At 44.6% G+C, this 25,451-nt stretch overlaps 1 protein-coding gene and 1 long non-coding RNA gene across 8 annotated transcripts in view; both read right to left on the minus strand.

Moving 5' to 3' along the window:
- The window catches only part of LOC139240310 (cell adhesion molecule CEACAM5-like), a 497,355-nt gene that overhangs the window by 33,654 nt on the left and 438,250 nt on the right, over positions 1-25,451 (minus strand). For 5 of the 7 annotated variants that reach the window (XM_070868773.1, XM_070868770.1, XM_070868775.1 and 2 more), the window contains 2 exons: positions 2,806-2,858; positions 2,462-2,518 (listed from right to left, as the gene is read on the minus strand). The exons of 1 other annotated variant lie outside the window; for it this stretch is intronic. In XM_070868773.1, the coding sequence (XP_070724874.1) occupies positions 2,462-2,518; positions 2,806-2,858 (110 nt within the window). The remainder of the gene's footprint in view (positions 1-2,461; positions 2,519-2,805; positions 2,859-25,451) is intronic. One more of the 7 variants, XR_011588707.1, reaches the window with a different exon arrangement.
- LOC139240319 (uncharacterized) lies at positions 16,440-21,932 on the minus strand. The gene is made up of 3 exons (XR_011588709.1): positions 18,062-21,932; positions 17,618-17,784; positions 16,440-17,351 (listed from the first exon to the last, which is right to left on the minus strand). It is a non-coding gene; the product is annotated as an uncharacterized lncRNA (long non-coding RNA).

The raw sequence follows: 25,451 nt of genomic DNA on the forward strand, positions 1-25,451 counted from the left end.
AATGTGCAAAGTTAAAGCACATGGGATTGGGGGTAGTGTGCTGACATGGATTGAGAACTGGTTGGCGGACAGGAAGCAAAGAGTCGGAGTAAATGGGGACTTTTCAGAATGGCAGGCGGTGAGTAGTGGGGTACCGCAAGGTTCTGTGCTGGGGCTCCAGCTGTTTACATTGTACATTAATGATTTAGACGAGGGGATTAAATGTTGTATCTCCAAATTTGCGGATGACACTAAGTTAGGTGGCAGTGTGAGCTGCGAGGAGGATGCTCTGAGGCTGCAGAGCGACTTGGATAGGTTAGGTGAGTGGGCAAATGCATGGCAGATGAAGTATAATGTGGATAAATGTGAGGTTATCTACTTTGGTGGTAAAAACAGAGAGACAGACTATTATCTGAATGGTGACAGATTAGGAAAAGGGGAGGTGCAACGAGACCTGGGTGTCATGGTACATCAGTCATTGAAGGTTGGCATGCAAGTATAGCAGGCGGTTAAGAAAGCAAATGGCATGTTGGCCTTCATCGCAAGGGGATTTGAGTACAGGGGCAGGAAGGTGTTGCTACAGTTGTACAGGGCATTGGTGAGGCCACATCTGAAGTATTGTGTACAGTTTTGGTTTCCTAACCTAAGGAAGGACATTCTTGCTATTGAGAGAGTGCAGCGAAGGTTCACCAGACTGATTCACGGGATGGCGGGACTGATCTGTCAAGAAAGACTGGATCAACTGGGCTTGTATTCACTGGAGTTCAGAAGAATGAGAGGAGACCTCATAGAAACATTTAAAATTCTGATGGGTTTAGACAGGTTAGATGCAGGAAGAATGTTCCCAATGTTGGGGAAGTCCAGAACCAGGAGTCACAGTCTAAGGATAAGGGGTAAGCCATTTATGACCGAGATGAGGAGGAACTTCTTCACCCAGAGAGTGGTGAACCTGTGGAATTCTCTACCACAGAAAGTTATTGAGGCCAATTCACTAAATGTATTTAAAAAGGAGTTAGATGTAGTCCTTACTACTAAGGGGATCAAGGGGTATGGTGAGAAAGCAGGAATGGGGAACTGAAGTTGCATGTTCAGCCATGAACTCATTGAATGGCGGTGCAGGCTAGAAGGGCCGAATGGCCTACTCCTGCACCTATTTTCTATGTTTCTATGAATAAGGAATTAACTACTTTCACTGATCTATTTTGAAATGCAAGTTGCCTGTTTCACACTACTGGTGTAGACCAATTTTAGCTACATCATCTCCTAACCCATCTCTATTGAAACACAATGTTATTGGTAAAAAGGATTAAGGTAGTAAGAGACCAAATCAAACAATAATAAAGGATCCTACAAGACAATGATTCTGAATTACAAATGCAACCTTATTCGAGATGACCAACATTGCAACTGTGAATATGTCATAATGATACAACTATAAATAATAGTCGATTCATAAAAATATACACTTCTTACTTCAGTAAGAATTTTACAAAAAAAACAGTAAAAGGGAATATTATTTGAATGGGAAGAAATTACAACATGCTGAGGTGCAGAGGGACCTGGGGGTCCTTGTGCATGAATCCCAAAAAGTTAGTTTGCAGGTGCAGCAGGTAATCAGGAAGGCGAATGGAATGTTGGCCTTCATTGCGAGAGGGATGGAGTACAAAAGCAGGGAGGTCCTGCTGCAACTGTATAGGGTATTGGTAAGACCGCACCTGGAGTATTGCGTGCAGTTTTGGTCACCTTACTTAAGGAAGGATATACTGGCTTTGGAGCAGGTACAGAGACGATTCACTAGGCTGATTCCGGAGATGAGGGGGTTACCTTATGATGATAGATTGAGTAGACTGGGTCTTTACTCAATGGAGTTCAGAAGGATGAGGGGTGATCTTATAGAAACATTTAAAATAATGAAAGGGATAGACAAGATAGAGGCGGAGAGGTTGTTTCCACTGGTCGGGGAGACTAAAACTAGGGGGCACAGCCTCAAAATACGGGGGAGCCAATTTAAAACCGAGTTGGGAAGGAATTTCTTCTCCCAGAGGGTTGTGAATCTGTAGAATTCTCTGCCCAAAGAAGCAGTTGAGGCTAGCTCATTGATTGTATTCAAGTCACAGATAGATAGATAGATTTTTAACCAATAAGGGAATTGAGGGTTACGGGCAGCGGGCGGGTAAGTGGAGCTGAGTCCACGGCCAGATCAGCCATGATCTTATTGAATGGCGGAGCAGGCTCGAGGGGCTAGATGGCCTACTCCTGTTCCTAATTCTTATGTTCTTATGTTCTTTTGTTCTTGTCTGCTGAATACCTGCAGTAGAAATATATTAGATCCTCAACTGAACAATCATGTTATCTTTTCATGTTATGAGTTCGTACTCTTATCAGGACAGCAAAATCTGTGCATAATGGAAGCCATTAAACTGACCTTTTCTAAAGAAGCAAAGGAATATTAATAAAGGCACAGTGATTCAAATGTACTTACTTTGAATGCAGGGCTGTTTTCTTTCAACCGTTGCATATTCTGTTTGTGGTGAAGTGGCTGTGTTGAAAGATACAAATAGGACTTTCAGCTAAACATGTGCTGCTGTCAAATATTGCCAAGCTGGCATCAACCTTTGTTGTCAACTGAAAATGGTATGCGAGTAGTTTATTTGCAAAGCATGATATAGTTAATGTATTAGTTTGTTATTGAGGCACAGAAATAAGGATTAAAAAGCTGCAGTGAATACTACTTTATTAAAGTTATTTTGAACACTTCAATCAATAAGAATTGCTGAAATTTGCACTGCTATTGCGGAATGGCGAATGCTGAGCTATTTTACTTACTGTTTCCGGGTGAAGCCATTTTGAAATCATTTTGTTGTGATCCACCTTTCGCCCTAAGTGAATATTACATAACAGATGGGCTTGTAGGTTTCTCAGCAGAATTTGCATTCACTAAATATGCTTCACAACCAAGTTATATGTTAAATTTATTAATATCCTCACAATATTAATGAGAACTGTTGGATTTGACTGACTGGCGCCAAATGTTCATGATTACAGAGGCAGATGTTTCTAAAATATGTGATGATATGTATAAACCGAGTCCAGTAAAAATATTATTGGAGCTAAATACTTCTAGTGATGATGACAGGTAACTGAGAACTGTATAATCATTATCTACAATTCAGTGCTAGTACTGCAGATGTTTCTGGTTATCGACTGATGACAAACATGCTGACCGCCACTTCAGGGTGTTGCAATGTAGAGTCAAGGTCAAGCAACTGTAGTTGAAGAGTCAATATAGAGTAATACAGTATACATCTTCCATTACTTACCATCTCATAATTTCTTGAACCCAATAGAGTTGTTCAGAAACAATGGCAACTATCCAATTCAACACTGGCTGCATACAAGATAAAAGTGCGATGGGCTGAAATTGCCCCTAGCCTCGAGGGCAATTTCCATTGTGGGGCGCAAAGGGGTTGGCGCAGGGTGGTAAGGGGTTGGCGCACACGGTAATATCATTGCTGGGCATGCGCCAACCCGGGGTGCTGGCCGGGTCTCTGGATTACTAGTCCAGTAACATAACCACAGTGCTACCGTGTCCCATAAGGTACGAGTGTCATACAAATAATGATAACCCTAATTCAGAGAAATAGAAGGGCAATGGAATATGGATACAAATGGAGAGGAAGTATCTGATTTCTTGCACTTCACCAGTTTTTCTATTTGTGCTGTTTTCAAATGGCTCACTTCACATAAAGTTTGTGCTGGCTTTAAGGCTGTACAATAGAAAAGTGATTCAATATTGAATTTACCTGCAGAAGTATGTAAATGAGGTACAAAAGCTGAGAAACTGATGTATTTTAAAGTATTAAATTACATTTTAGATGATATCCCCAAGTTACTTTAGTGACCGTATTTTTTTTTAAGTAATAACTCAAATACAAATTAGTATTTTATAAAAAAATTGGACACTGTTCTATAATAAAATCATTGAACACAGTGGGAAAAAGCGATCCCAGAACACCACTTGTGACATCACTACCCGCTTCCAATCACTTTCAGAAACTGCCCTTTACTCCTACTTTCTAACCTGTTTTAATCCAATTTGCTTCCCTCTCCCCTAAATTCATAATCCTTAATCTGCAATAGTCTGCTGTGCGGTATCTTGTCCGAGGCTTTCTGAAAGTCTACACATTACATCCACTGCATTTCCTCTGCACTAGATGTGCCAGAGGCAGTTACGGTAAAACTGCATCTTCCTGAAAGGCGGTTGGATACTTCAGCCTTTTCTTATATGAGAAGGAAGTGATGGTATTTGTTCTTTTAAATTTAAGTTGATCAGCCATGACCTTGTTGCATGGTGGTGCAGGCTCGAAGGGCCAAATGGCCTACTCCTGCATCTATTTTCTATGTTTCTATGTATTAAATTGCCAATCTCATTTATATCCACGCATACTCTCCCTCAGCTATATTTTTTTTAATTATTAAAAGTAAGGTATCCGTATAAACTAATAAATAGATTTAAAGTAAGTGGCTGGAGGTTAAATGGGGATTTGAGGAAAAACTTTTCACCCAGAGGGTGGTGGAGGCAAACACCCACCCAGCATTTAAAAAGTATATACACTTGGAAATGCTGTAACCTACAAGGCTACAGACCAAGTGCTGGAAAGTGGGATTAGGCTAGATAGTTCATTGTTGGCCAGCATGGACACAATTGGCCAAATGGCATCCTTCAGTGTTGTAAATTTCTGTGGGCCCAAACTTGGTCAAAGTCCAAAGGACCACCGATGGCCACCAAGAGACCAGATGGTACTTTGCCAGAAAGATTTCTCTAAAAGAGATGGCAGTACCGCCAAGCAGCAAAATAACGGCTTACACCGTGAATCTGGGCAGCAGCGGGCGGGAGCTCCCAATCTTGGCGGCAAATGCGATCCTCACCAAGGTGCCGCCGAGTATTCAGTTGGGCCCGGGGGTGGGGAGGGAGACCTAAAAATAAAAATCTTTTAAAAAAAAACACTGCAACACCTTCAGGGGAACCCATACCGATAAATCGCTGGAAAAAAAAATGAAAAGATGTTCACTAACTTTTTTTTGCAGGACTTCTTACTTACCGTTGGGGTTACACCTGCCTGCATGCATTGGTCCTTCACCCCTGTTGCCACCGACTCCCGCCCACACCAATATGGCAGCTCGATGGGCGGGAGGGCACTTACGCGCCTTGCTCACCAGTGGCCGTAGCGGGCAGTTCCCAGCGGTACTCCCCTCCCGCCGGTGGCAGAGCTAGAGGAATATCTGTCACCGAGGGGAGACCACTGAAAAAACTCAGCAGCAGCCGACGGCAGTGGGCGGTAAGGCCCCCAATTTTGGGCCCATATGATTCTATCATTCTTTTTATTTTTACTTTTTTCAGTCAGCACATTTAGAGATTGTGTTCCTTATACTAATGTGTATATACAGAGAACAAAAAAGTGTACCCCAGCATTGACCCCAAGGGTATGCATTATTTCCGACCTTTCTTCAGTTCAAGCAACATATGTTTATTTATCTTTGTTTAATGCTGCTAAATTCTCTTTTATCCAATAAGCCTTGATTATTTCTAAATTCAGGAATCTTATTGAATATATTCTAAAAACTCAAATACTGCATTCCTTTTAGGTATCCAGTCAGTCAAAATCTATTAATTTTTATTAATTCATCTTGAATTATAGATTCCAGGGGGCTGAAATTGTCCCTCTGAGAAAGGCCCATTAGCACCTCCAGGTTTTCGCCTGGGTGCTGCAGCCAGAGCGCTCACCCCCGGAATTGCACCCGGGCCTCGGAACGTGAAAAATGTTTTGCGCCGCACCCCGCGATTAGTGCACTGGCATAGCGCATGCACAACAATGAATCCTTTGCGCCCAGTGGGGGAAATTGCTCCGCGGGACACTAGGTTGGTGCGGGACGATGTCACCGACATCTCCATGTGTCGAAAAGCTGCGGTGGCTGGGTCGCCCTGGCCACCCTTAGAGGGGAGGTTCTAGTGCCGTGGCCGCTATCTTTTCTGTGTCAGCCAACTTTTCAGTCGGCGTGGCAATGGTGGCCGCAAGTGCAGCTGAGCCACCAACATACAGCCTGCACCCCCTCTTGGGTGCCGGGCAGCTGACCTGGCTTACCCCCTCCACCACTAAAGCAGGTGCAGGGTTTGCAGTGGCCCTCCCCTTTAAAAGAAGGCACTGATGTGCTGAATGCGGTGCTGAGTGATGCGCCCCGCGAACTCACCATTACCGGCACACAACATTTTTTGTCTCCAAGAGCCCAATTCCTGAACATTTAGCGGCCCGTCTCGTCGGTGCTGAATTTTCATTTAATTCAAACTGTGCACCCCAAACCCAGCATGGGGGCAATTTTGGCTCCAAAGAGTTTGCCCACAACTGACTATAGTTATTTTCCCATTTCCTGAACAAGGGTACAAGTGACTATATTCCAGTTGTATGGCACAATTTTCAAATTCAAAAGTTGTGGTTGGAGCTCTATATTCTCTCTGACTACTTTCATTTGTAATTGATTCGTGCAGAGAATTCCACATTCTAGCTATTTACATTAACGTAAACATATGCAAATGACAGAATTATATCATCTGATGTATTTTCTGATATTCGTGCCATAGCAACAATATACACAAGGGATACACAAGGCGATCATCCCTGGTGTCTAACATATGTCATGGTCTTGGAGGAGGGAATTTAACTTGTAATTTTCCTAAAGCCAGGGTGGAAGAAGCGTTCGCCATTCAATAAGATCATGGCTGATCTTCAACTTCAACTCCACACCCGATCCCCATATCCCTTGATTCCCCTAGTGTCCAAAAGTCGATCGATCTCAGCCTTCAATATATTCAATGACTCAGCAACCACAGCCCTTTGGGGTAGAGAATTACAAAGATTCACAACCCGCTGTGTGAACAAATTCCTTCTCAACTCAGTCTTAAATGGCTGACCCCTTATCCTGAAACTATGCCCCCTGGTTCTAGACTATCCAGGCAGAGGAAACAACCTCTCAGCATCTACCCTGTCAATCTCCCTCAGAATCTTATGTTTCAATGAGATCACCTGTCAATCTTCTAAACTCTAGAGAGTACAAGTACAATCTACTCAATATCTCCTCAAAGGATAAACCTCTCATCCAGGGATCAATCTAGTGAACCTTCATTGCATTGCCTCTAAGGCATGTATGTCCTTTGTCAGATCAGATCATCAAACTGTGCACAGTATTCCAGGTGTGGTCTCACCAATGCCCTGAACAATTGTAGTAAGGCTTCCTTACTCTTGTGCTCCAATTCCCTTGCAATAAAGGCCAACATGCCATTTGCCTTCCTAATTGCTTGCTGTACCTGCATGCTATCTCTCTGTGTCCTGTACGAGGACACCTAAATATCTCTGAACTCCAACATTTAATAGTTTCTCAACATTTGAAACATATTCTGTTTTTCTATTCTTCCTACCAAAGTGAATAGAAACATAGAAAATAAGTGCAGGAGCAGGCCATTCGGTCCTTCAGGCCGGCATCATCATTCAATAAGATCATGGCTGATCATCCCCTCAGTACCCCTTTCCTGCTTTCTCTCCATACCCCTTGATCCCTTTAGCCGTAAGGGCCATATCTAACTCCTTCTTGAATATATCCAATGAACTGGCATCAACAACTCTCTGCGGTAGAGAATTCCACAGGTTAACAACTCTCTGAATGAAGAAGTTTCTCCTCATCTCAGTCCTAAATGGCTTACCCCTTATCCTGTGTCCCCTGGTTCTGGACTTCTTCAACATCGGGAACACTCTTCCTGCATCTAACCTGTCCAGTCCTGTCAGAATTTTATATGTTTCTATGAGATCCCCTCTCTTCCTTCTAAACTCCTGTGAATACAGGCCCAGTCGATCCATTCTCTCCTCATATGTCAGTCCTGCCATCCCAGAAATCAGTCTGGTGAACCTTCGCTGCACTCCCTCAATAGCAAGAATGTCCTTCCTCAGATTAGGAGACCAAAACTGAACACAATATTCCAGGTGAGGCCTCACCAAAGCCCTGTACAACTGCAGTAAGACCTCTCTGCTACGATACTCAAATCCCCTAGCCATGAAGGTCAACATACCATTTGCCTTCTTCACCGCCTGCTGTACCTGCATGCCAACTTTCAATGACTGATGTACCATGACACCCTGGTCCCGTTGCAGCTCCCCTTTTCCTAATCTGCCACCATTCAGATAATATTCTGCCTTCGCGTTTTTGCCACCAAAGTGGATAACCTCACATTTGTCCATATTGTACTGCATTTGCCATGCATTTGCCCACTCACCGACCTGTCCAAATCACCCTGCAGCGTCTTAGCGTCCTTCTCACAGCTCACACCGCCACCCAGCTTAGTGTCATCTGCAAACTTGGAGATATTACACTCAATTCCTTCATCTAAAACATTAATATATATTGTAAATAGCTGGGGTCCCAGCACTGAGCCCTGCAGCACTCCACTAGTCACTGTCTGCCATTCTGAAAAGGACCCGTTAATCCCGACTCTCTGCTTCTTGTCTGCCACCCAGTTCTCTATCCACGTTGGTATATTACCCCCAATACCATGTGCTTTGATTTTGCACACCAATCTCTTGTGTGGAACCTTGTCAAAAGCCTTTTGAAAGTCCAAATATACCACATCCACTGGTTCTCCCTTGTCCACTCTAATAGTTACATCCTCAAAACAATTCCATAAGATTTGTCAAGCATGATTTCCCTTTCATAAATCCATGCTGACTTGGACTAATCCTATCACTTCTCTCCAAATGCGCTGCTATTTAATCCTTAATGATTGATTCCAACATTTTCCCCACCACCGATGTCAGGCTAACTGGTCTATAATTACCCGTTTTCTCTCTCCCTCCTTTTTTAAAAAGTGGTGTTACATTAGCAACCCTCCAGTCCATAGTAACTGATCCAGAGTCGATCGACTGTTGGAAAATTACCACCAATGCATCTACTATTTCTAGGGCCACTTCCTTAAGTACTCTGGGATGTAGACGATCAGGCCCTGGGGATTTATCGGCCTTCAATCCCGTCAATTTCCCTAACACAATTTCCAGCCTAATAAGGATATCCTTCAGTTCCTCCTTCTCACTCGATCATCGGTCCCCTCGTACATCGGGAAGGTTATTTGTGTCTTCCTTTGTGAAGACAGAACCAAAGTACTTGTTCAATTGGTCTGCCATTTTTTTGTTCCCCATTCTAAATTCACCCGAATCCGACTGCAAGGGACCAATGTTTGTCTTCACTAATCTTTTTCTCTTCACATACCTATAGAAGCTTTTGCAGTCATTTTTTATGTTTCCGGCAAGCTTCCTCTCGTACACTATTTTCCCTCTCTTAATTAAAGCCTTTGTCCTCCTCTGCTGTATTCTAAATTTCTCCCAGGCCTCCGGCTTGTACTTTTTCTGGCTAATTTGTATGCCTCTTCCTTGGATTTAACACTATCCTTAATTTCCCTTGTTAGCCACGGTTGAGCCACCTTCCCCGTTTTATTTTTACTCTAGATAGGGATGTACAATTGTTGAAGTTCGTCCATATGATCTTTAAAGGTTTGCCATTGCCTATCCACCGTCAACCCTTTAAATATCACTTTCCAGTCTATTCTAGCCAATTCACGCCTCATACCATCAAAGTTACCTTTCCTTAAGTTCAGGACCCTAGTTTCTGAATTAACTGTGTCACTCTCCATCTTAATAAAGAATTCTACCATATTATGGTCACTCTTCCCCAAGGGGCCTCGCACAACACGATTGATAATTAGTCCCTTCTCATTACACATCACCCAGTCTAGGATGGCGAGCTCTCTGGTTGGTTCCTCGACATATTGGTCTAGAAATCCATCCCTAATACACTCCAGGAAATCCTCCTCCACCGCATTGCTACCAGTTAGGTTAGCCCAATCACTATGTAGATTAAAGTCACCCATGATTACTGCTGTACCTTTATTGCACACATCCCTTATTTCTTGTTTGATGCTGTCCCCAACCTCACTACTACTATTTGGTGGCCTATACACAACTCCCACTAGAGTTTTCTGCCCTTTGGTATTCTGTAGCTCCACCCATACCGATTCCACATCATCCAGGCTAATGTCCTTCCTTACAATTGCATTAATTTCGTCTTTAACCAGCAACGCCACCCCGCCTCCTTTTCCTTTCTATCTTTCCTAAATGCTGAATACCCCTGGATGTTGAGTTCCCAGCCTTGATCATCCTGGAGCCATGTCTCCGTGATGCCAATCACCTCATACCCGTTCACTGCTATCTGCGCAGTTAATTCGTCCACCTTATTCTGAATACTCCTCGTATTGAGGCACAGAGCCTTCAGGCTTGTCTTTTTAACACACTTTGACCCTTTAGAATTTTGTTGTAATGTGGCCCTTTTTGATTTTTGCCTTGGGTTTCTCTGCCCTCCACTTTTACTTTTCTTCTTTCTATCTTTTGCTTCTGCCCCCATTCTACTTTCCTCTGTCCCCCTGCCATATTAGTTTAACCCCTCCCCAACAGCACTAGCAAACACTCCCCCAAGGACATTGGTTCCGGTCCTGCCCAGGTGCAGAACGTCCGGTTTGTACTGGTCCCACCTCCCCCAGAACCTGTTCCAATGTCACAGGAATTTGAATCCCTCCCTTCAGCACCACTCCTCAAGCCACCTATTCAGCTGAGCTATCCTGCAGTTGCTGCTCTGACTAGCATGTGGCACTGGTAGCAATCCTGAGATTACTACCTTTGTGGTCCTACTTTTTAATTTAACTCCTAGCTCCCTAAATTCGTCTTGTAGTTCCTCATCCCATTTTTTAGCTATATCGTTGGTACCTTTTTGCACCACGACAACTGGCTGTTTACCCTCTCCCTCCAAAATGTCCTGCAGCCACTCAGAGACATCCTTGACCCTTGCACCAGGGAGGCAACATACTATCCTGGAGTCTCAGAAACGTCTGCTTCTTCCCCTTACAATAGAATCCCCTACCACTATAGCTCTCCCAGTCTTTTTCCTGCCCTCCTGTGCAGCAGAGCCACCCACAGTGCCATGAACTTGACTGCTGCTGCTGCCCTCGCCTGATGAGTCGTCCCCCCCAACAGTACCCAAAACGGTGTATCTGTTTTGGAGGGGCATGACCGCAGGGTACTCCTGCACTACCTTCCTGCTGGTCACCAATTTCCTATCTGTCTGTGTAACCTTTACCTGCAGTAAGACCAACTCACTAAACGAGCTATTCACGGCATCTTCAGCATCGCGGATGCTCCAGAGTGAATCCACCCGCAGCTCCTGTGCCGCAATGCGGTCTGTCAGGCGCTGCAGCAGGATACACTTCCTGCACATGTAGTCGTCAGGGACACTGGAAGCGTCCCCGAGTTCCCACATCGCACAGGAGGAGCATGACATGTGCCTGAGCTCTCCTGCCATGACTTAACCCTTAGGTTAATTTAATTTGGCAACAATGTCAAAGGTTACCTACTCATATGTAGAATCATAGAATAGAATCAGAGAATGGTTACAGCATGGAAGGCGGCCATTCGGCCCGTCGAGCCCGTGCCGGTTCTCTGCAGAAGCACTTCGGCTGGTCCCGTTACCCCGCCCTTTCCCCGTAGCCCTGAAAAGTTTTTTTTCAGTTACTTATCTAACTCCCTTTTGAAAGCAGTGACTGGGTCTGCCTCCACCACACTTTCGGGCAGTGGAGTCCAGATCATACCACTCGCTGTCTAAAAAGTTTTTTGTCTATCAAATCTCCTCTCAACCTTCTCTGCTCTGACATATGAAGAAAGACTGGATCGACTAGGCTCATATTCACTGGAATTTAGAAGAATGAGGGGGGATCTCATAGAAACATAAAATTCTGACTGGATTGGACAGGTTAGATGCAGGAAGAATGTTCCCAATGTTGGGGAAGTCCAGAACCAGGGGTCACAGTCTAAGGATAAGGGGTAAGCCATTTAGGACCGAGATGAGGAGAAACTTCTTCACTCAGAGAATTGTGAACCTGTGGAATTCTCTACCACAGAAATTTGTTGATGCCAGTTCATTAGATATATTCAAAAGGGAGTTAGATATGGCCCTTATGGATAAAGGGATCAAGAAGTATAGAGAGAAAGCAGGAATGGGGTACTGAAGTTGCATGATCAGCCATGATCATATTGAATGGTGGTGTAGGCTCGAAGGGCCGAATGGCCTGCTCCTGCATCTATTTTCTTTGTTTCTATGTTTCTATGATAATGAAATAAAAAGAAGAAAAAAAGGTTAAATATTCACCAATCCACCAGCCAATCACTTACCCGCTTGGCTGTGATGTCATCTTTCGATTACCCTCAACCCCTTATCTTGAATAGCAACCTTTTACAAGGCATCTTTTCAAATGCCTTTTGGAAAACCAAATACATCATATCAACTGGTTCCCCTTTATCTACCCTGCTAGCTACATCCCCAAAAAACTCTAATAAATTTCGCAAACATGATTTCCTTTCATAAAACAATGTTGACTCTGCCTAATAATATTTTGATTTTCTAAGTGCCCTGTTACCTTTCCTTAGTAATGGATTCTAGCATTTTCCCTACTACTGATGTCAGGGTAACTGGCCTATAGTTCCATTTTTTCTTTCTTCCTCCTTTCTTTCTTGTGTTCCCTTGTCCTAATTTCAATTTTAATTTAAGGTAGTGTTGCAGATTGACCTTTTTCATTACCTGAATTGTTTTGAATACCTCTAAGGTCACATTTTGCTGATGTCTCCTTTCAAGCACAAAAAAGGTTCGACGGGCCGTAATACCTATTCCTGCTCCTATATTTTATGTTCTTATATTCTTATGTTTTTCCACCATTTCCTCATAACAAAGACCTTCGATACCAGAAATCAGCTTCCAATGCTTGAAATATTTCTGGTTTCTTGGTGACCAGAACTTTATTTGTTCTCAATGTGCGCGATGCTGGCAAGACTGCACTTATTGCCCATCCCTGGTTACCCTGCAAAAGCAATGGGCCTTCTCCTTGAATTGCTACAGTCCTTGTACTTTTTAAAATTTATTCGTATACAGGATTATGGGTGTCACTGGCAAGGCCGGCTTTTATTGCCCATCCATAATTGCACTTGAGAAGGTGGCGGTTCTTCAACTGCTGCAGTCCGTGTGGTGCAGGTACTCCCACAGTGCTGACTTTGTTGTACTGGTTTGTTACAACTGAGTGGCTTGCTGGGCCATTTCAGAGGGCAGTTTCAAGAGTCAACCACATTTTGGAGTTACGTATAGGCCAGACCAGGTAAGGGTGGCAGATTTCCTTCCCTAAAGGACATTAGTGAACCAGATGGGTTTTTACAACAATATGACATTACTCATACTAGCTCTATAATTCCAATTTTTTTTTAATTAACTGAATTTAAATCCCCAGCTGCTATGGTGGGATGTGAACTCATGCCTCTGGATTATTACTCCAGGCTTCTGTATTACTAGTCCAGCATCATAACCACTATGCTACCATACCCAGAACTGATTTTATCCCATGATGATGTTCGATAAGGAACTACAGGATAGTGACGCAGTGACAGTAATATGACCAAGTCAGGATGATGTGTCATTTCGAGGTGATGGACTTTGCACAATATTGCTATTCTTGTGCTCCTGTACAAAGATCTGGTCTGTCTGCATTTGAGTACTGGAGCGAGTGGGAAAAGTCTGAAAAAAGGTTTGATTAAAATTATCTTGTTGGCTGCAAAAAGGTGGATAAAATATTTTGAACCTTTTTCCAAAACTTGAAATGGCACATTGCTTTTCAGCCTTTGAAAAGGCTGTATGAGGAGGTGCACATTACTGTTCAGCCTTTGAAAAGGCTGTATGAGGAGGTGGAGATCATAGAATAATAGAAATTTACAGTATAGAAGGAGGCCATTTGGCCCATCGTATACGTGCCGGTCAACAAAAAGCTATCCAGCCTTATCCCACTTGCCAGCTCTTGGCCCGCAGCCTTGTAGGTTACGGCACTTCAAAGTGCATATCCAAGTATTTTTAAATGTGATGAGGGTTTCTACCTCTACCACCCTTTCAGGCAGTGAGTTCCAGACCCCCAGCACCGTCTGGGTGAAAACAATTCCCCTCAAATTCCCTCTAATCCTTCGATCAATTATTTAAATCTGTGTTTCCTGGTTGTTGACCTATCTGGTGAGGGAAATAGATCCTTCCTATCCACTCTATCTAGGCCCCTCATAATTTTATACACCTCAATTAAGTCTCCCCTCAGCCTCCTCTGTTCCAAGGAAAACAATCCCTGCCTATCCAATCATTCCTCATAGCTAAAATTCTCCAGTCCAGGCAACATTCTCGTAAATCTTGTCTGTACCCTCTCTAATGAAATCACATAGGGCTAAAACCTCCATTATTTTGGCATGCATAATGCCTACTTATCGTCCATTTGAACGCTGAAATGATACGTAACGCCCATATATCGCTCATTTTGGCACAAAATGTAAAGTGACAACCATTTTTCGGAAAAATATCGTCGAGCATTAATTTCCGCATGTAACGCTGACAAAAAATATTACCGCCCGCCTACTTTTTATGGGCGGCATCATCAGAATGGGTGAAATCAATGCCCATAATTTCACCCAGCATTACTTTCGGCACGTCATTAACGCCGAGATTCAATAATAACGCCCACCCACTATTTCTTGTTGTAAAACTCAAATTTGACTAAAATTAACGGCCAGGATATCACCCATCCTTACTTTCCACACCTCGCTCACATCTCACCCACAATATCGCTCACCCAAAACACCATTCTGAAAAAGTGGAACTGTTCTGACCGAATCACAGCAGTGTGGATGACATCTTTCACCACGCACGTCGCTCCATTGAAAAGGCTACTGCAACTTCGCTAGGAGTTCGATTTGACTCTGGAGTTACTCTCAGGTCAAGTAACCATCTGAACGACATATTTTCACGCACTGCATAATTGGGTCTCATTATGGGTGGCTTTTAGTGTTCAAATTCATTTCTTCTGACCAATCGGCATTATAGTTTTCTTTCAATGGGGACAGCCATTTCGCAACCTGTATCGTTAACTACGCAGATGCTGCAGAGTGCAAATGGCACAACGTCTGATGCACAGAATTATGTTCCAAATGCACAACGTGCCAGACCCAGGAGGAGGTCCAGACCATACACACCCGGCCCTCACACGGAGAAGCGCTGTTACCGCGACGTTTCCGAGGACACCTGTCTTCGCAGACTGCACTTCCACAAAGTGGTGATCACCGAAATCTGTCAGCTCATCAGGCCACATCTTCAGCCTGCCAGCACCTTCAGGACATCATTGACCGTTGAGGTCAAGGTCACCGCCAGCCTGTCATTTTACGCGTCCGGCTCCTTTCAGGCCTCCGCAGTCGACATTTCCCCTCTTTCTCACCATACCACACAATGCTGCGTTAGACAGGTCACGGAGGCCCTGTACGCGCGTCGGATGGACTTTATCAGCTTCCCGATGACCACGGAGGCTCAGACCAACAGGGCTTCAGCATTATACAGCATTGTTAAGTTCCCAAGGGTGCAGGGAGCAATATAGTGCACTCACATCGCCATGCGAGCACCTTCGCAGGACCCACAACGTTTCGCAACAGAAAAGGATTTCACTCCCTGAAGGTCCAACTTGTTGTCGATCACAACCAGATCATAATAGCGAGGAGGCTCAAATCTTGTGTGAGAGTGCTGTGTCTGATATGTTCACCAGTTAGCCACAAGGACAATTCTGGATGCTTGGTGACAAATGTTATGGCCTAGCCACCTGGCTGATGACCCCCCCTGCGTGACACCCACACCGAGGCCGAGAAGCGATACAATGACAGCCACAGAGACCCATGCAATGTGGTGCAGAAAACAATTTGTTTGCTTAAGCAGCGGTTTAGATGCCTGCACTACTCAGGAGGGGAGCTGCAATACAACCCTGATCAGGCAGCTAAAGTGGTCGTGTGCTCCATGCTGCACAACCTGGCGATCAGGAGAGGACAAGAATTGCCAGAAGGGACTGATGGCGCACCTCAGGAGAGAGAGTATGAGGAGGACGAGGGGCTGGACGCTGAACTTGGGCCAGACACTCAGGCTGACTATGCAACCATGCCTACTCCCCCCTCCAGACCGTGGTGGCGGCATAGCTGCAGGACTGTTACGTCAGCAGCTCATCAATGAGTGATTTGCCTGAAAAAACATTGCTGTGATTGAAAAAGCTGACACACTGCTGTGTGTGTGCAGCTCAGACATCAATGGTGGGCATGACTTTGGTGCCAGTTAAAGTTTAGGTTAATTGGAATTAAGTTTATTTATACCCTTTAATCTTAAGCAATCACCAGTGTGTAATGGTCCAGCTATCTGAGACAATGCACAACAAGGTTATGTTCAATAAAAAACATTTTATACAAGCATAAGTATCAGGTGCAAAAACAGCCGATCTCAACCACACTTTTTAAAACATTGACATCAATCAAATGTTCAACATGTCCAGCAACACACAACACAAACGCAAAGCAGGAGGGTGGCCTCCTCCCCCCCATATATTACAACAAATTGCACACACCCAGATGGGGATATAACAGACCCATCACCTGCAGACATGCACCTCACTTTTCTTCTGCCCTCCTCTTTCTCCCCACCTCTACCCCTTCCCCTCCTTGCTCCAAGCCGCCTGGCCAAGGAGCTCCTTAGGCGGTGCCTCATTGGGAGGGATGAAGGCAGAGCCGTTGGTTGGATGGGTACGGGAGCGGGGGTACCGAGGTGGGAACATTCTCGAATCAAGAAGCAGGATCTTGCTCCTGTCTCTCATGTGTCGTTGGGACTGGGGCTGGTGAACCTAGGGGCAGAGTGTTGAGCTCTGGGACTGCTGGGAGGCCTGTGCTAGCAGTGTTCCTGGCTATCGCCTCCAGAGCATCCACTATCTGCGAGATGCTCGCCAGCTGTCGGGATATGCCCCCCAATGCACTTAGGATCCGGTCATCCATGTCTACAGTCCTCCTGGACAACTGTACCATCTCTCCGCTCGCGTCCACGAAACTTCCGCGGAGTCGTCGCCAGCCTGGGGACAAATGGGGTGCCCTGTGGCGAGGTGCTTAGGCCCGGTACCTCCACACTGGAGTAGGAAATGGTCGGAGGAGCACTAGACGGCCTTGGGGGCAAATGCCTTCTCGACCGTGGCGATGCAAGCTCATCGAAGTCCGCGCTCTCATCCATCGAGAAAATACTCAGCGGATAGACGGGTGACAATCGGACATCCTCAGCACCAGATATAGGTTCATCCACCAAGTCAGGGCCCGCACCCCCACCTTCTGGCCTCTGTGGTCTTGCCTTGGGACGCGCTGCTGGCTGAGCTGCAAAACACAAATCAGGTTATTAGAGCCGAATGTGGTGCTAGGGTCATAACCTGAGTCCAGCCTTACACACAGCATATGCACGGCAAAAGCACCACTATCAAAATCATCACAGACATCACATTTCATGCCCATCAACACATTCTGCATTGCAATGATTCACATGAGGCTTGCATTTTTTAATGAGGTAATTTTAGAAAGCAGCTATCATATATTAGTGTTCAGATATGAGTGCATGTGACTTTAGATCATGCAATGGTATATACTTTACTCATGTCGCATCACTTCAGGGTCTGCAGATGCCTGCATGGCCGTCCGGCTGGTCCTCTCCATGAGTGTGAGCACCCGCTCCTCGATCTCAGTGATGTCGCTGGTGACTGGTGGCCCCCCCACCCGTTCGCCTCTGCTCGCACCTTATCGACGATAGCTTCTTCTGTAAAAGGTAACAGGACGACATGGCTTGAGATTATTGTGTGATATCATTGCTAGGTACTGTCACAGAGACTGATACAACACATAACTGACAGATGTCATCATGATTATTATGATAATTATCATTCTTTACCTAAAGACATGCACCGTGATCGCAGGCTTTGAGTACAACATTGCCGGTAAAAGTGAAAGACCTCACATCTGATAATAGTCACTCATGACTCTTACAACTCAAATTCATAAATATATAAGTGAGTGTAAATAAATGTAATACTTACTCTTGCGGATCCCACAAGGTCGTTCCATCGCTTGTGGCATTGGTTGCCCTCACACACTTCGTTGGTCGCCGAAGAGGACACTTCTGCTATCTCGGTAGCCTCTGGTAGACCTTTGGGGTGGGCTTCCCATGCCCTCCCTGAGTCAGATCACACCAGTGTGACTTGACCTGCTGCAGGAAGGAGGCATTTGCTTCGTCCAAGAACCTCCTCGCTCTCGTTCGTCCTCCAATGTGCTCCTTTCCCAGCTCACTGCTCTCATCAGCGTTAGTCTCCACAATGTGCTTGCTTGCCTCCTCCAATCTTTCCATTTTAGTGATGAAATTCACGCAAATATCTGGCTGGTAACAGCTAATTCTTTTTCCCAATTTGCTGTAAAGCTCGAAACTCTCCTTCCTTCCTCCCAAAGCAGCCACACCATACCCACACAAGTCTTCACTCCCTCTCAGCTCCCTCTCTCTCTCTCTCTCTCTCTGTCCTCTTATGCGCATGTCCTGATGACCCCTGACCTCCTGAATTGTGGAAATCGAGCGTTGCCATGCCATTGCTAAGGACATCTAAACTTTATGGCAGAAGGTCACAGAGATTTAACGCTAACATCCATTTCATATCGCTCGCGGTAACGCCCAATTTCAAAAATGGAGACTAGGGGCGTTGAGAATGGACGAGAATCTGACAATCTGAAAACCCATTTTTAACGCCCATGCTGGAAATAATGCCCATTTTTGGGCGATATGCACAAAAGTGTAAAATCTAGCCCATAGTTCCTGTAATGTGATGACCAGATCTGCTACAGTACCCTAACTGTGGCCTAACAGTTCAAGCCTAACCTCCCTGCTCTTGTATTCCATGCCTCAGCTAATAAAGGCAAGTAACCCGTATGTCTTCTTAACCAGCTTATCCACCTGGCCTGTTACCTTCAGGGATCTGTGGACATACACTCCAAGGTCCCTCTGTTCCTTTACACTTCTCAATGCCTTACTTGAGAACTAACGTACAAGATTGACATGACAGAAAACACAATGGTCCAAATTTTGCATTAGGAATAACGGTGAAGTTATCATCGCTCACCGTTATTATGGAATAAATTAGACAGCAACTTCTGGCATCGCGCACGCGCAGTAAAACATAGAAATCAAGAAGTTGTTGTCCAATTTACCCCGCTACACTGGTACCTTGCCGATCAATTCAACATTAAAGCACATGAAGGGCGTGGAGTTGCTGTACTTACCCACTAGATACCTGTTAACCATGCCAGAAAAAGTTAGCATTTGTCCATTCAAGTGTAAGTGAATTTTTAATGGCATGATAAATCTTATTTACTACAAAACAACATCTCTGGCACTGAAAATTTACTTTTACAAGCATGGTGTTTCATTCTTTCAGATTTTAATTATTGGAGATTTTTATTTTAATTTAGAATTACAATTTTTGAAGTAAAAATTATTTATAACTCTCTCTTAATTCCATCTTTCTTTCCCTCTCTTTATTTTGCTTTCTGTACATGATTTTACATCAAATTACTTATTGTAACTGACACTTCCTGGTTTAGACTCTGTCTGCCTCAGTGAGGATTCTTTTATTGATATATATTAATGACTTGGATGTGGGTGTACAGGGCACAATTTCACAATTTTCAGATGACACAAAACTTGGAAGTATAGTGAACGGTGAGGAGGATGGTGACAGCCTTCAAGAGGACAAAGACAGGCTGGTGGAATGGCAGACACATGGCAGATGAAATGTAACGCAGATAAGTACGAAGTGATTTAGTTTGTACCAAAATGTAAGATACAATCCTAAAGGAGGTGCATGAACAGAAAGACCTGGGGGTATATAATGCACAAATCGTTGAATGTGGCAGGGCAGGCTGAGAAAGCGGTTTAAAAAGCTTACAGAATCCTGGGCTTCATGAATAGAGATATAGAGTACAACAACATGGAAATTATGATGAACACTGGTTCAGCCTCAACTGGAGCATTATGTCCAATTCTGGGCACCGCACTTTAGGAAGGATGTGAAGGCCTTAGAGAGGGTGCAGAAAAGATTTATGAGAATGATTCCAGGGATGAGAGACTTTAGTTACATGGATAGACTAGAGAAGCTGGGGCTGTTCTCCTTGGAGCAGAGAAATTTGAAAGGAGATTTGATAGAGGTGTTCAAAAGCGTGAAGGGTCGAGACAGGGTAGATAAGAGAGAAACTGTTCTCATTGGCAGAAGGGTCAAGAACCAGACACAGATTTAAGGTGATTGGCAAAAAAAACAAAGGCGACATCAGAAAAAACATTTTTGCACAGCAAGTGGTTAGTTTCTGGAATGCACTGCCTGAAAGGGTGGTGGTGGCAGTCTCAATCATTGCTTTCAAAAGGGAACTGGATAAGTTCCTGAAAGAAAACGAATTGCAGGACTACGGGGAAAGGGCGGTAGAGTGGGACAAGCTGAGGTGCTCTTGCAGAGGGCCAGCATGGGCTCGATGGGCTGAATGGCCTTCTGTGCTGTAACCATTCTATGATTTTATGATAATATGATTGGTTGACAAGACACGTTGCTTTGGCCTGCTCACACAGCTCCCAGATCCCCCTGTATAGGGCGTTGCTTTGAAATGGATTTCTAATTACGATATGTTGCAAGCCCACTAAATGTCTGTGGACAGCTTTAAGCATAATGAACGGCGAGTGCCATTCGTTCATCGCTGATCACAAAATCCGGGATAATATGGAAGCATACAACAGAGACTATGGTAAAATAGTAGAGTGGATTGTGGTTTACTACAAGTTTGCACTGTTTGACACTCTAGGGTACGCTCCACTGAGAATTTCAGTACACACTTTCAACAGTATAGCAGGACCTGGAAGCAGATGTGGGAGAAGGCAGACACTTACGGAATCTGGCCCAGTAAGGAGAACCAATAGTACAATAGTGAAGGGTCGAGACAGGGTAGATAAGAGAGAAACTGTTCCCATTGGCGGAAGAGTCAAGAACCAGACACAGATTTAAGGTGATTGGCAAAAAAACCAAAGGCAACATCAGAATGGCACATGTCAGAAATATCAACCTCTTCCACTCTTATTGCTTCTCCCTGCCAAATGCTTGATTCTTATTCAAACCTATTCTTTATCTTTTGCTGGTAAGTCTTGTGATTGTGAATGGGTCTAGACTTGATGTGGGTTTCTCCTTGCCAAGCCAGGTTTCATTCTCAAACCTAACTTGCTGACTGCCTGCCAATGTGGGACTTTGTCTAAATTCAACCCCCCATATTACCATATGATGAAAGGTTGAGCAGGTTGGGCCTATACTCATTGGAGTTCAGAAAACTGAGTGATCTTATTGAAACATATAAGATTCTGAGGGTGATACAGAAAGGATGTTGCCTCTCGTGGAAGAATCTAGAACTAGGGGTCCATTTAAAACAGAAATGAAGAAGAATTTCTTCTCCCAGAGAGCTGTGGAGGCTGGGTCATTGAATATATTTAAGGTGGAGACAGACAGATTTTTGAAGGATAAGGGAGTCAAGGGTTGTGGACAGTGGGCAAGGAAGTGGAGTTGCCATCAAGATCAAATCAGTCATGATCTTATTGAATGGCGGAGTAGGCTCGAGGAGCCAGATGGCCTACTCCTGGCTCCTATTTCTTATGTTATGTTCTGATATTCCCAGCAAAAAGTTGCTTTGACTTTTTACCCACTCAGTGATTCACCGGCAGGTCTGTCAATAAAGCCATCTACCTCCTCCACCTTTTGGTTGTGGGTTTAAAGAAATCATCTCCTGCTACACAAAGTAAATAAGGACTATCCTGGCTTAATGGGCTTGCAATGAAACAATTAGTACTCATTGGGCTAGAAATTAGCCAGCCTAACACATGTTTAAACATGATTTTTTTTTTTGCTTTAAAACTGCTTTTTTGCTCTTAAAATGAAGTACACAAAATTCTCCAAAGTTCAAAAATGGCATTTTCAAAATATCACCGAAAAGCAGATTGCCCTGGTGCAACACGAAAAAATATCACATTGCCTAAATTTGGCCGATTGGCGAACCTGTACTCAGGTGAAAAAAACAAGCTTAAGAAAAGCAGATGTTGTAGCCTCAGAAACGTCGGTAAGTATGAAGATCTGCAAAAAAGGTAAGTTAAAGTTTTTATTTTTTAATTCTTTTGCAGCGTTTACTTAGTTAAGCGTATTGTAAATGTTTTGTGATTTTTGATTTTGTGTTTTTTTTCAATTTTTGTGTGTGTTTTCTCCCCTCCCAGGGCCTGTATTGTTGGCGTTGATGAGCCTCAGGCTAAAGTTGGCGAGATTGCGGTTTCCGCCGCAAATCCTCGTACAACACTGTTTTTTAACGACAGGCGTATTTTCTGGCCAAATTTACCCCGTTAAAAAATGGCAAAATTTTTATTCTTATTTCTTCACAAAAATGAAGTTATTTAGCAAAAAAATGACAGGCTGGGGAATTTCTGGCCCATTATCTCAGTTTGAAATGGATTGTAAGCTGTAACATTCCACAAACTAGATCATCTGGCTTTACTGCATATTTTCAAGCATGCACTAATTTGCAGCAATGAAAGCTCTGCTTGGGTCCCTTGATCACAAGACCTGATTGCTGATTGGTCCCTTTGGAAGATAAGACACACCCAGCAGTTTATCTGGAATGTGTATTTAGAATTGCCCTGCCGACGGAATCAGTAACTTTAATTCGAGCCATTCTGACTGCTGACTCCAGACAGAACAGAGCTCACTTGGAACAGACAGGGCTCACTCTCATGGGTTAAGATCTCCCACTCCCAAAACAAGTGCCTGCACCCACTCCCCAAATTTGTGACGTCCTCCCCCCAACCAAATTTCTTGATCAACTCACCCCCCAACCCAAGTTCCTGACTTCCTCCCCGCACCCAATACCTGACCTTACCCCCCACCGCCCCCGCTCCCTCCCCCCGCCCCGCCCCACACGATATCCTGTCCTTCTCCCCTGCCCAAGCTCCTGACCTCCCTCCAACCCCGGCTTCGCGACCTACTCCCCCTGCCCAAGTTCCGGACCTTCTCCCACCCACCCCAGCTTCCTGACCTTCTCCCCTTCTCCCCCTACCCAAGTTCCTGACCTTCCCCCACTGCCCCCCCCCCCCACCCGCCCCTCAGGTTCCTGCCCTTCTCCCCATGCCCAAATTTCTCCCCAGGGATTCATGACCTCCCCCCAGTAAGTTCCTGACCTGCCCCCGACCCGACCCCCTCCATAGATGGGGCATTGTGTGTGGGCCACAGATTGCTAACAGTTTTATTGGGTATGAAGTGAATAGTAACAATGTCGTGACTTTTGGATTTCATCCAGTCTTACCATCTGGATCATGTTCTTGCTCTCAACCCCACCTTTTGACCTGGATTACATTCTTCCCCATCCCCACCGTGCTCTCCATACACTTTACCACCCCCCCCCCCCACCTAGTTCCTGATATCCTCTCTTCCCCCTCTCTCTGATATCTCCCCCTCGCTTTCCCTCTCTCCAATATTTCCCCCACACCCTCCGATCTCTCCCCTCTCCCCTCTCTGATCTCTCTCTGATCTTTGACCCCCTCTCTCTGATCTCGCCCCACTCTCTCTCTCTGATCTCGCCCCACTCTCTCTCTCTGATCTCGCCCCACTCTCTCTCTCTGATCTCGCCCCACTCTCTCTCTCTGATCTCGCCCCACTCTCTCTCACTCCGATCTTTCCCCCTCTCTTTCTCTCTTTCCAATCTCTCCATCTCTCCTGTCTCTCTAATCTCTGACCCATCTCTCTGTGATCTCTACGATCATCCCCTCTTGCGCTCTCTCTCTCTCTTCAGCCAGAGGAAACATTCTTCCTGCATCTACCCTGTCAAGACCCTTAAGATTTGTGTATGTTTCAATGGGATCACCTCTCATTCGTCTAAACGCTAGAGAATATAGGCCTAGTCTACTGAATCTCAACAAGGTAAACACAGTTCGATTTATTTGCACTTATTCCACTCAACCTGACCATAGTTACTTTAATCTAAAAGCATTGCATCAATACTAAGCTCTTGCACAGGAAGAATTTTAATGAGTGGGTTAAGACAATGGCCTAGAAATTCATGAGCGCCCATTACTGGGCGCTGGGGAGGGGTGGGGGTGGGCACGGTCAGAATTGAATGGTCCGAGGAGACCTGGGTATTGGACTTCATGCCTCATCAACATGAAGCAGGTGTGGCCGGTGGAGGAAGTTCTGCTCTCTGCGAAAATAGACGTTATGCTTCCTAATTCCATAGGCCTGTGAGTTACATAAGAACATAAGAAACCGGAGCAGGAGTCGGCTAAACGGTCCCTCGAGCCTGCTCTGCCATTCAGTAAGATCATGGCTTATCTGATCTTGGCCTCAACCTCACTTTTTTGCCTATTCCCCATAACCCTTGACTCCCCTATAGTTTAAGAATCTGTCTATCTCAGCCTTGAATATATTTCCTATTTCCTTTCATGGGAGAATCAAGATCGAGGGGAAATAATCTTAAAATTAGAGCTAGGCCATAGTAGAAATTTGGAATTGTCTCCCTCTAAAGGCTGTGGATGCTGGGAAAACTGGAGCTTTCAAGACTCAGATTCATAGATTTTTGTTGGGTAAGGGTATTAAGGGATATGGAGCTAAGGCGGATAAATGGAGTTAAGGCATAGATCAGCCATGATCTAATTGAATGGTGGCGCAGGCTCAAGGGGCTGAATGGCCCATATCATAGAATCATAGAAAATTACGACACAGAAGGAGGCCATTCAGCCAATCGTGCCCCTGTCGGTCGAAAGAGAGCTTCCCAGCCTAATACCCTTTTCCAGCACTAGGTCATAGCTCTGTAAGTCACGGCTCTTTAAGTGCACATCCAAGTACTTTTGAAATGTGATGAAGGTTTCTGCTTCTACCACCCTTTCAGGCAGCGAGTTCCAGACACCCACCACCCTCTGTGTGATTTTTTTCCCCTCATCTCCCCTCTAATCCTTCTACCAACTACTTGAAATCTATGCCTCTTGGTTATTGACCCCTTTGCTAAGGGAAGTAGGTCCTTCCTGTCCATTCTAACTAGGCCCCTCATAATTTTATACACCTCAATTAGGTCTCCCCTCAGCTTCCTCTGTTCTAAAGAAAACAACCCCAGCCTATCCAATCTTTCCTTGTAACTAAAATTCTCCAGTCCAGGCAACATCTTCGTGAATCTCCTCTGTATCCTCTCTAGTGCAATCACATCTTTCCTGTAATATGGTGACCAGAACTGCGCACGCAGTACTCAAGCTGCGGTTTAACCAGTGTTATATACAGTTCAAGCATAACCTTCCTGCTCTTATATTCTATGGTCTCTTGCATTCTTATGGGGTTTAAATAGATCTGAAATAAGTATTTTTCAATTTTTAAATGGTGCTGCAATTTT

Source organism: Pristiophorus japonicus, chromosome 31 (genome assembly GCF_044704955.1).
Source record: "Pristiophorus japonicus isolate sPriJap1 chromosome 31, sPriJap1.hap1, whole genome shotgun sequence".
NCBI lineage: Eukaryota > Metazoa > Chordata > Chondrichthyes > Pristiophoridae > Pristiophorus > Pristiophorus japonicus.